This window comes from Rattus norvegicus, chromosome 7, assembly GCF_036323735.1.
Source record: "Rattus norvegicus strain BN/NHsdMcwi chromosome 7, GRCr8, whole genome shotgun sequence".
NCBI lineage: Eukaryota > Metazoa > Chordata > Mammalia > Rodentia > Muridae > Rattus > Rattus norvegicus.
In genome coordinates, this window is record NC_086025.1 from 68,368,446 (window position 1) to 68,380,535 (window position 12,090).

Below are 12,090 nucleotides of genomic sequence, written 5' to 3' on the forward strand. Positions count from 1 at the left end.
TTTTCCCCAGGGAAAGAAGAAAGAAAATGGGGGGAGAAGGAAAAAGGAGAAAGAGGAAGTCCAAAAGGTGAGCACAGGCTTTCAGTGCTTCCAGTGATCAAGGCCAGTGATTCTCAAGCTTTGCGTCACACTCACCTGGAGGACCTAAAACAGTTTTCTGGGATCGATCCCAATTCTGACTCAGGTGGGGCAATCCATTTGGCCTCCCTAACAAGCTCCATGTGATGTTAATAGACCACGCTGAGAAGCATAACTCTCCTACCGTATGTGGAGAGCTGGAAATGCCTCGCTGTCTTTGGCCCCATTTTAAAAAAGCAAAAGTCAGCAGCAGGAGAGTAGCTGCTGAGCTCGGGCCAGAAGGATTGGAACTCACTGGAAATCAAGATTTCCGTTAGAATTTTCCATCGTTCTAGTACTAGGAAACAAGCAAGCAAACGTGCATGTGCATGTACACACACACGCGAGCACACACAGGCACACACACATGGACACACACACACGCGCACACACACACACACACACACGGCCACCACTTGAAAGTCTGATGAAACACAGGTTTCCAAATGCTCATTTTTTTTTTTTTAAGAGTGATCTTTTCAAGGCAGGAGAGCCCATCTGGTCCCAGAAGCTTCCTGGGATGCTCCTGGCTCTTGACCTCTGCTCTCTTCCTAGTTGTGGACACTGACCAGCTCAGCGCCAAGAATTGAAGGCTATCCTTGGTCTAAGCTCCCACCAAGCTTACACCAGGGAAACCACAGGAGATCTGCTGCCCTGGGAACGTTGAGAGGAAGACCTCCCTGTCACCAAGCACCTGGGAACCCTGCGTTCATTGCACTGGTCTTGAGACGCAGAAACAACTCTTGCCAGTCTTGTCCTGCACATGCATGTTCCCGCCCACTGTTTCCCCAGTAAAACACACACACACACACACACACACACACACACACACACACACACACACACACACATGCACGCACCAGAAGTACGCAGACCTGCAAGAGACCAACAGGAGAGCATTGGGCCTCTCTCACCTTGTTGAAAGTTTGCTGGAATTGGTCTTGCTCCAGCTGCTGGGGGGCGAGAGGACACTTGACAATCCAAACACAAACTGGACCTCTGGGTCTGCCTCCAAGACTTGGTCATGATCAGGTAGCTTTCCCTGAGATTCCATATTCCGTCTATCTAAGCTGCTCCCAAGTGACTAGTGTGTATGCTGCAGACTCCGGTGAGATGAAGCTAAGTGAGGGGCACAGGGACAAGGTCCAATACGCCCTTCTCACCTCTCTCTAGTGGGTGTGGTCTAGCAAAGGGCATCTGGGGCTGTCCAATCAAGCCTAATTTGGGATAGGCCAGGACAAGGACCCATGGCTGGGGCTTTGAGCTTGCAGCCTGCTGCACACACTACTTTTCCTCTCCGGCAAAAGGGTTCAGGTTCAAGCCAAGGGAACCAGGCAGTAAGTGAGGTCGCTGGAGGCCACACTCACAGCCTCGAGCCCACACCACGAAGTGTTCAGCCTACGCCTCCAGGGGGCGCTGCGGCCCTTCTAGCGGGCTGCAGAGCTACTGCCTGCCGAGGAGCTTTCCCACCTTGTTCCTTTGGACAGTCCCGGACCCAGCCACGGTTTCTTAAGAGATGGAATTCTTAATCCTGGCCCCTCCGTACCCTCAGCTCCGTGTCTAAAACTCGCAAGCCTCTCTGCTCGCCTGGCCCCTTCTTCACCGCTCAGTGACTGCACCTTTAACTCGAGCTAGGTCAAGTCCTCCAGGCTGCAGCAAAACACAGCAAAAGGTCTCTGCTCCGCAGAAAGCTGGAGAAAACTAGGAGCCGGGAAGCCGACCCATACATAGAGGGATCCTAGGGAAGAGAAGTTTTCCGTAACTTTGTTTTAAAGGGCTCGATTTATTTAGGATGTCCGCAGCACGCAGTCAACTCCAGGGTATCTGTGTCTGACACCTGCCACTCCACCCGCAGACTCCTGGGTGGGCTGGGGGTTGCGCTGCTCGCGGGCACACACACACACACACACACACACACACACACACCCCAGCTCCTCTGCTAGGCCTTGTTCCCTTCCTTCCACACCACAGACGTTGCTGTTGGGTTTGGGACTGCAGTCCTTCAGCCCGCTCCAGGTCAGGGTGGCCCTGGTGTCGAAAGCCTCGAGTTGTGAGGACTGAAACTGGCCCGATCCACGGATAGATACGTGAGCAGGCAGCTGAAACCCAGCAGGGAGCTGGGACAGCTCCGCGGATCTTCGGACCTGGGGGCTCAGCTGGCCTGTGGCAGACTCAGGAACCTCGGCTTCTGCACGGCAGGACACCGCTGGTGGTCGGGTGGGCCAGTTTTCTGCACCGAGGCATAGTGCGGGTCTGTCTACCTGGTGAGACCGTTCTCTCGATGCGTGCGGGCTTGGGGAGCTGGGGGACGAGGTCTGAGAGCGGAGAAGTTCGGGTGCGGGTCCCAGGTGACCACTCGGCGGCCTGGGGAAGGTACGGCGCTGAGCGCGCTCGGCTGCAAGCTGCGCTGGCTGCACCTGCCCACGCCCGCTGCACGGCTCAGGCCGCAGGGCCCCGCAGGGCCGCGCTGCCACCTGCAAAGGCTCTCGGACTCTTCCCAACCATTTTCCTGCCGCGGCGGAGCTTGGGCTGGGTTGACCCAGAGTTCTTCGCAGGCTGAGAAGCGCGAGGTAAACGTGTTTACAATAACACCCTGGCTCAGAGGGTTTTCGGAAAGGGGGATACAGCTAGTGGGGAGTTATAAATTCTGTCTACCCCACGGGGAAAGCGGGATATTCCGTACCCAATGCACACGGGCCGTGAAGGTGCGAAGCCTGCTCCTGCAGGAGTCGCCTCCACTTTAGCGAAAGAGAACTAGAAAGCCTTGGCTCAGAGCTCAGGTCATCACCCGGTGCGTCTATGTGACGGGGTGTAGGGGGGACCTCTAAGTGAAGAGAAAGTTCCCTCCAGTTCTCTAAATTGAGAAAGGCTGTGGAAGGAATGAGGTGGTTGGAGAGAGGGAACCGCAGGCATCCTGGGAGCTGAGGCTCAGGACCAAGCGCTAAAATGAAAGCACCCTCATAGAACTGACTCGAGAAAGGGTTTTTAAAAACCCCCTTCCTAGGCATTCTCCGAAATCCAGGTTGTTCCTCAAATTTACTCTGAAGAGCTTAAGCGCTACAGGATATTGCACACTCGAGTCTCTGTCCCAAGCTCACTTTGTAATCCTTGCGACCCTACAACTGGTGAAGATGACCTGCCATTCCTGAATTATGTTTTACCAAAGAAACGAAAATTTATATTCTCCTTGACAAAAATAAAATAAAAAGGCTTTTACCTTAATGGGATCATTTCCATGGTGTCTGCCTGCCTTCCTGCTTAGTCTTCGATGGCTCATGGTTTTCTGCTTACACCTATCCACTTCCTCACACAGTTATTGTAATTGTCCTGTGAGGGGACGACCAACAAGTATCTTTTGACGGAACGCGTTTGAACTGTAGTTTATTTAAAAGATCTATGCTTCTGCAAGCACTGGCTCCAGTGTCCTCAGGTGGTTTGGGACCAAGGACCTTTTGCTTAGTTCTGTTCGGGGCGCATCACGACCGAGAAAAAGAAGAAGCTGCTTGAAGTGGGTCTTGTTCCCTGCCACTCTTTTCCAGAGGGGTTGGAATGCCCTCTCGTTTACACGCTCACAAAACTAAACCTTTAGGAGAACTAGGAAACCTAACAGTACCCGTCAAATTCAATCAGTTTTCCTGGCGGTTGAACAATGAACTCAATTTTTGCTGAGAACGAAGATAATGCACGTTTCGAGGCACTGGAATAGTCTTTTCCTAAAATTTAAAAATGATTATTCTTCACCCATTCCAGATGGGCACGTTATTGTTTGCCAATGGGTTGCAGATGCCCACTCCTTTGCCCAAGTTGGTTAACTGCTTATGAAGTGTACATTAGCTGATTAAAGCTTAGATATTGGAAGAAATTTCTTCTGTAACATTCCAGATGTCTCTGCACTAATTATGAAATTAGTCAATTGTCACCTTCATAAACAAACTTTGTTTTGAAAACAGGGGAGGAAAACGGACTACACATACAGCCTTAATTGACCAAAAGTATTGGCAGAACTGTTTTACATCGGAGGAAGGGCGATATATGCTGGAAAACAAAATCTCAAAGTGATAGCTTTGACCCTTTGAAGCAGGTGGTTATATTAAACGTGTTAAGACCCGTAAGTGACGCCGGCAGCTAACCAAGTAAAAAGTACAAAAATGCCCTTTGGACTTCTCCGCGGACTCGGAAGACCCAGTAGTTGAGCTTCTAACAGTATAAGGAAAGTGTCATCCAAAAAGAGGGGATGGGCGTTGTCTTTGTGTGAGGTTTGAATTGAGTCACCTTGGGCTCTGGGTCTGGGTTAACTGAGAAACCTCAAGCAAACCTGCGCCTTTAAGACTCAGTTGCTATCCAAACACAAGTAAACAGAGTGGACCATTAGCGGGCGCCCGGCGTGGAGGCGGAGCCTGGGTGCTGCGGCCCCGCTCCTCTGCAGGGCGCCCGCTGCGAGGGGAGGCGGGGCCGCTACTAAAGCCTTGGACTCCGGGCGGGGGGCAGCCTGGGGCGGGACGCGGGCTGGGACGGAGCTCAGCGCGCTCGCTGCCGGAGGGTGATGGCCCTGCAGGGCTGCGGGCTCCGACTTTACCCGCAGTCCGCAGAGAGAAACTGGCCCACGCAGCGGGATCTGGGCGAGCGCTGAGCACTCATCCAGAGCACGCTTGATTTTTACTCATCCCGCTTCCACAGACTGCCGAAGACCAAGTACCGCTGTCGCTTTCGCTCCCCCAGATCATGTCCTCGGTTCCCGGGACAGCGCGCCGAAAAAGAAGTTCACCCAGTTTGGACCTCATGACCTTTCCAAGCTGTGCGTCCTGCTGCCCGGACCTAGTCTGAACCGCGCTGCCCAGGCAGACATCGGTTCTGGCGGTGAGTGTTCTTTCCGGGCCAGGTTGTAGCCTTCTGAAGGAAGGGAGGGATGCGGGTGCTCTAGGGGCGCCCGGGTTCTCAGTCTGGAGCGCTACAAGTTCAGAGAATGAAAGGCAGCCCTGTGGACACAAGTCCCGGGCCTCGTGCTCTGGCTTCCTCGGGTCCCTCCACGCGACTCCCTGCTAATACACTCAATCGTACTTTTGTGTGCTGCCCCTTAGTTTGGTTTTGGTAGATTTACGCACTCGGCAAGATTTATAAAGGCGGATCGTCGTACTTTGTGGCCAGATCCCATCACCCCGAGATATTGCTCCCCTGCTCTAGAGAGCGGGGATCCACGCTTCCTACTGCAGCTCCGGCAGGCAGTTCGGAAGGGCCCGGGCACCCGGTGCAGTCAAGTCAGCGACTCCGAAGGCGCATTTCACAGGGGAATAGTCCAGTCGTAGGTGATTATTTTTTCCAACCGTGTGCTGGCCTCTTGCTTTTCCTCCGCTCCGGTCTTCGCCTAGAGGCCAGCAGGCAAGCTCCTCAGGAGCTGAGACGCTTGGGTTGTCAAGAAATAGCTCGGAATGGAGTCGCGGTTGTAGGAAGGAGGCAGGACAAGGTGTTTGTGGAGGAGGCGACGCTGGATCGGTCTCCCCACCTGTGAGCAGAGAACAAAAGAGCACTGGCTGCCCCCGAAGCGAAACTAGTGCAGACAGCAACTTTCTCTGCTCCACAAACTCCAGTCTTGAACAGAACAAGAAAATGACACGGGGAGGGAGGGAGCGGAGACAAACCCAGATTCTGCGGAAGGCATCTTAATTTAATTAACTCTTTGGGAAGGCAGAGGCATTGGGAAGGGATTGGAACTTCGTGCCCCCACCCCCAACTTGACCAAGTTCTCTTCCCCCACCATGATTTCAGATCCCTTTCCACTATAGTTCTCTGGCTTATATACAATTGTGTTGTGTTTGAACTAAAATTCAGTGAGCATACCACATCTGTCATTTCACTCAGAAGTCAATGCACAGAGTCTAACAAATGGCCCCAAACGGTATTATTATTACATATTTTTTTAGATAATTCAATGTGACGTCGCTGTTACCAACGATTGGAGATTCTTTATCAAATTATCAGGAACCGTGTGTTCTCCAGTGCTTTTAAAGTTTTACTAAACTGAAATTAATATGTACAACTCTCCTTTGCTGACAGACAGTAAAACTAGATTTTACAAAACGTCTAACATGCCTGGGAATTCCACTGGAAAGCGATGAAAGAAATGTAGCTTCATCTCCATTTGAACCCTTGATGACTTTTCATGGTTTAACTTTCTCTCCTCGCAAAGTTCAAAGTAACCCGTGCTCTGAGACAGGCTGGTGGGGACACGACAGCGAGGACCGGCAGTTAGTGTCTGATGGAGTCATGCACACAGCCCCAACAAAAACGAAAGTGCCTTAGATCAGTGAGGTGACTTAAGCGATGGTTTGACATACATTGCTGGCGACTAAACAGGAGCATGGGAATCTGAACTCCCTGGTGATTTATGTTTGGTAGGTGTTTGGGGGCGTTATATTTGTGAAGAGATTCCAGAGGGCACACTGGCTTGCCCTTCCTTTGCCAGATGACTCTTTCTTGCAAATAAAGCAAACTTTCTATCAAGGGGCAAATTGGGACCAACGGAAACTTGCAAAAGTCTCCTTTCTGCAGTATACATTATTGGAAGAAGGAGAGTGGCGCTCAGGTCTCTGCAGACAGAATTAGGATTGTGACCTTTATGGCAAAGCTCACTTGGAGCATTTGAAGTCAGAATCATCAATTTTGATAGTCATTCTGCCAACGAACATGGTCATCCTGCCACCTCCCGCCTGTGCTGAGAATCATGCATTGGCTCCTGAATTTATTTCTAAAAAATCTAGTCTGGGAATAAACCCAAATAATAATTTCGACTTCCTCTCCTTGCAGGAGAGAGACTGCTTTTCGACACTAGGGGGGAAAATGGTTTGACTCTCCTCATTACCTATGGAGACCGAAAGAAAGATTAGTTGAAGAGAAAACAATCACTGATGTTAGTAGAATCTTCCTCCCTACACACACACACACACACACACACACACACACACACACACACACTTCATAGGAGAGGGGTTTAGCATTGCGGCTGGACAACAGTGAATAGTGATTTGTGTGGTGGGAAAGTTATTACTAATGGGAGTTTACAGTTTCGGTTGAATGCTCTAACTGAGACCCTCCGACTGTTACACACTTCTCATTAACTCCCAGCCTTAACTCCCATACCACATACCACCAGGCAGAAGCAGTTCATTAATAAATCTCTTGTCTCCAAACTGTTCAAAACAGCGGAGGAAGGTGGGGGCCCACGGAAGCAGCTATAGTTTAAGCCTTGCGCTGTGTCCTAGCGCAACCACCTAAGCCTGCTGGCAGAGAGAGTCCCAAACACCACTTCATAAATGCTATGGCGTAGAAAATTCGGTGCAAAATGATTAGGTGAGCAGGGCGAGCCGGACGGGCCCTAGCACCCTCCTGCCTAGTTCAAAACCTCAGGTGTCCCTGTGTTAGCAGTGCCTTTGGCCGGCTTTCTTCCTTGCCTGGCGATGTTCTCTAAACTCCGCACCTGGGAGGCCACCCTAGGCGGTGCTGCCAGAACTTGCTTATAAAGCGGGGTTGGCTGCGGGAGACTGTGGGCCCACTGTGGACGCAGGTGAGGGGCTCCAGGGAACCTGGTTGCCAGCAGCAGGCTGCACGTAGTCTAGGCCTCGCAGAATGCAAGGGCCCCCCTGTAGTTCCTTTCCTTGGCTTCCTCCAGAATGCTCACTCCTTTCCGCTGCTCCTAGGGCCTCCTGGGGGTGCCAGATTAGGAAGCAGCAGGCCCCCTTTTCCGAGAGCCTAGCGCTCTGTTTGGGAAGAGAAGGTTCCAGACTCAGATGTGCTCCGCATCCTCATCCCGAGGAACCAGGCTGGAGTCTGAACCACCTGGAAGGGATTTTGGTAGGAAGTGGGAGGAGAGGCAGCCCCTGAGAAGAAGGGGTGAGTCCAAGCTGAACCCAGCCCCCACGTGCTGCTTTTCCACCCTGTGGGCCCGTCGCCTCTGATAAATGGGAGTAAGGCAGAGGAAGGGAAAAGAAAACCAGCGAGGTCAGCGAGAAGAGAAGCAGAGCCCTGCTAGGGCCCCCGAGAGGACGTAGTGCTCCGGGTAAGCGCGGGAAAGGCGACCTGAATGGGACTCAGCTTGGGGAGAAGCCACAAGTGTGGATCGAACCAGGCCTTCGGGTCCCAGATCGGAACCACGACCTACCGTGCCCCAGGGAGCTGGCAAGTCTGAGCGACAGCAGCCGGCTCTGCGGCCTGTGGGCCTTGACCTCTCAGCCCTCACGATTTCCCTTCCCAAGTGGATACTGGTGTCAGGGGTCCAGACTGGTGCAGCACCAGAGCCCTCTGTCCTCTTTTCTTTCCCCGGGCACGGAGCCCACGGTCCTGGAACCCGATCTTCCTAGCACCCGCTCGCCCGAGGGCCTCTTCCTGCCCAAACTCTGGGAATCTCGGTGCAGACTCGCGGGGCTGATCTCGTGGTCTTGGAGACTAAGGAGAAGGGAGCTTAAGAGTTGTCACAGGCGAGATCGCCCCAAGGACCGAAGAGGCTGGATAATTAATCATGGTGTCTCCCTCTCTCCCCCGGACATTTTTAGGGCTTCCTCAGCGTGCTGTTGTTTTGGGGGCTTTTCCCCCTCACACCCGCCGGCCTCTGAGACCTGGAAGAAAGGGGCGGCTCCCTGCACCCCTCCGGAGCCTTCAGGAAGATGGGGAGCAAGGCCCTGCCAGCTCCCATCCCACTGCACCCATCGTTGCAGCTCACCAACTACTCCTTCCTGCAGGCAGTGAACACCTTCCCTGCCGCAGTGGACCACCTTCAGGGCCTGTACGGCCTCAGTGCTGTGCAGACCATGCACATGAACCACTGGACGCTGGGGTACCCCAATGTGCACGAGATCACCCGCTCTACCATCACGGAAATGGCAGCTGCGCAGGGCCTCGTGGACGCTCGCTTCCCCTTCCCCGCACTGCCCTTTGCCACTCACCTGTTCCACCCCAAGCAGGGGGCCATTGCCCACGTCCTTCCAGCCCTACACAAGGACCGGCCCCGTTTTGACTTTGCCAACTTGGCGGTGGCCGCCACGCAAGAAGATCCGCCTAAAATGGGAGACCTGAGCAAGCTGAGCCCAGGGCTGGGAAGCCCCATCTCGGGCCTCAGTAAACTGACTCCGGACAGAAAGCCCTCCCGAGGGAGATTGCCCTCCAAAACGAAAAAGGAGTTTATCTGCAAGTTTTGCGGCAGACATTTTACCAAATCATACAATTTGCTCATTCACGAGAGGACCCACACGGACGAGAGGCCGTACACCTGTGACATCTGCCACAAGGCTTTTCGGAGGCAAGATCACCTACGGGATCACAGGTGAGACTATGGGAAAGTGCATCTGCCCACGAAATGTTCTATCGGATATTCCTAGTGTCAATAAAATCCCCTCTATTATAGAATGCTCTTCCAAACTCCTCCCAAAGCTGGCCTCAGTGACCCCCAGCCTATCTCCCCCCAACCCCCACCGCAGCCTGCCGCGGATCGCCGCATTTTTTGGGAGGAGAAAGGGCCCTCCTCTGTCCTTGAGCAGGAAAAATCTGGCCTAGGAGTCAGTAATTGTGTTTCCTGTAAGTCGGCCTTGGTACTGAGTGAGGAGTGAAAAGGCTGCGGGATCCCGGATTCCTTCCGTCTGGATGGGTGGGTGAAGGGTGCAGGTTTGGGCTGCTGTAGCGCCATTTCCAGAGACTCTCCCGGATTTACTGGCTTCTACTCCCGCCCCAACACAGCCCTGGAGCTGGGGGTGGGGGTGGGGAGTTGTCTTGAGTTAGTGTATTAGAAACATTTCCCACCTACCTTCACACCCTAGAAGTAGTAAAGGACATCGGATTAAAATAATTGCCACGGTGTGGAGGTTTCAGACTTCTGAAGTGGGACTCCATCCTTGACGCAGTGAAGCGATTCGCAAAAATCCCCCCCCCCCCCAGCCCCCAGCCTTGCCTTCCGCCTCGATTTGGTCATTTTAAGTCCCAGAGAAAACCCGGATGGACTAGAAGGGCTTTCTGTGCTGCGTTTGGAGCTCCATAAACTTGCCAGAGAGGGCGGTCAAACAGAAAGGCAGACTGCCCGAGGAGTTTTCGATCAGTCTTGTTAGCTGAAGTTAACCATAAACAGAATTACACAGAAAAATCTAAAAACAACATAAATAATAGAAATTCCGCTTTCTTTGCCTTCTCAAAATTTCGTTGGAGAAATTGTGGAAAGAAAATCCTAAAGCACTAGGATGATCATTTCAATGAAACCTTGTGTTGATTTTCAGGTATATCCATTCCAAAGAAAAGCCCTTCAAATGTCAGGAGTGCGGGAAAGGATTTTGTCAGTCTAGAACCCTAGCAGTTCACAAAACTTTACACATGCAGGTAAGTTTATTTTCTTCTTTTAAAAGCGGGTGCTTCGTTTTTACCATTATGGCTTTACACAGTGTCCAAGGCAGGGGTGTCTCTGTGGTGGCTCCTTTTAGATTAGCTTTAAGGGGTGGCGGAAAGCAACACTTTTAAATACAAAATTAATAGTATGTAACATAAAGAATTTTTCTTAACGAACAGCCCAGCCTATTAATAATAAATCCCAATGTTAGTATTATATATATATTTTCATCCCATCTGGTCTGCGTTTAAAACTTCCGTGTTGGGAAAGAAATAAAGGTAATTTTGACAGTGGAGCCATGGTGAAATCCCATATGCTAGCTTTCCCAGGGGCCTCATAGCTTTCAGGACATAGAGGAATAGTTTAATTTTCCATCAAACAGGAGCTTCATTTCCCGGGAGAATGCGGTTCCTTATGAGAGGATTAGCCCCCCACCCCCACCCCCTTCCTGCCCTTGACTCAGCGATGAAATACGTGGGCCCACCGAGGTGGTCTTATCAGTGCAATCGGGTCTCTGCGGGTGCTTGCACGTGTGATTCAGGATTGGCGGATTAGGAGCCCAGATCTGTCCCTGCAGGTCCCCTCTTTTGTTGTCGCGCGCTTGTTATTTTAAGGCTTGATACGGATAAGACAGAAACTGTTGAGGAGGGTGCCGTGGTGGTGTGAAGGATTAATCCTTTGCCTTGCTTCACATCTGAACAGGAATCTCCACACAAATGTCCCACATGTGGAAGAACCTTTAATCAGAGAAGTAATCTGAAAACTCACCTTCTCACCCATACAGACATCAAGCCCTACAGCTGCGAGCAGTGCGGCAAAGTGTTCAGGCGAAACTGTGATCTGCGGCGGCACAGCCTGACTCACACCCCGCGGCAGAACTTCTAGCGAAGCCCAGGATCTGTCCTGTGCGGTCCCGGCTCCCTCCCCCCAGACACCTCTCCACGCCTTCCACCCCAGGGGCCCACCCCCACCCTCGTTGACCCCAGCTCTTCCCCAGCCTGCAGCCGCACCTGCAGCTCCAGGGAGTTAACTGCTCTTCGGAGGACTGTGAACTCTCTAGAAAGCTACACACTACCCCCTTCCAAACCAGCATGCGCTAGATAGATCCTCGTAGATATTCACAGCTCATTTTAGAGCTCTGTACATAATGTCGTGGGTCTTCGTCCTGTCGTTCTATCTATTTTTGTATCGTGTTGGATGCACCTAGACATGGAAAACAGAAACCAAATTTATCTTTAAAGACTGTATTTTCAAAATAAAACTTCTCTTGATTCAGTGCTTCTTGAGATTCATCTTGCTAGCCAATCCGCTTGGGTTCTGGAGGAGTGGACAGCCCCTGAAGATTCAATGGAAAGGATGTTCTTTATCCCTAGGTTTTAAAAACAGGACTTCCAGTTCTCTAAATAAAAATGTAAACACCCCCCCTCCTTTTTTTGTACAGTGCATTTTGGAATGGGATCGTGCTCTTTTCTTTTTTTCAAATACATAAAGTTGAACAGACTTGGGGTCTTATCCCTCTTGTTTATTCTAGTCTCTTGAGTTTATTAAGTTTACTCCTCCAGGTAAGTATACTATAGAAACCATTGTTGATAGCACACTGTTACACCCTTGAAAGG

General features: G+C 51.7%; 1 protein-coding gene across 2 annotated transcripts; it reads left to right on the top strand.

Annotated features, from left to right (window-relative positions):
* The first annotated feature begins 4,054 nt into the window (after positions 1-4,054).
* On the top strand, positions 4,055-11,750 carry Osr2 (odd-skipped related transciption factor 2). Of its 2 annotated transcripts, none has more exons than XM_017594862.3 (4): positions 4,055-4,974; positions 8,661-9,427; positions 10,368-10,467; positions 11,177-11,750. In XM_017594862.3, exons 2-4 carry the CDS (start codon positions 8,772-8,774, stop codon positions 11,357-11,359), a joined length of 939 nt encoding a protein of 312 aa, XP_017450351.1. In that variant the 5' UTR covers positions 4,055-4,974; positions 8,661-8,771; the 3' UTR covers positions 11,360-11,750. The 2 variants fall into 2 exon arrangements, with proteins under 2 accessions (XP_017450351.1, NP_001012118.1); NM_001012118.1 differs by having other exon boundaries at positions 4,624-4,974; positions 11,259-11,749.
* The last annotated feature ends 340 nt before the right edge of the window (positions 11,751-12,090 follow it).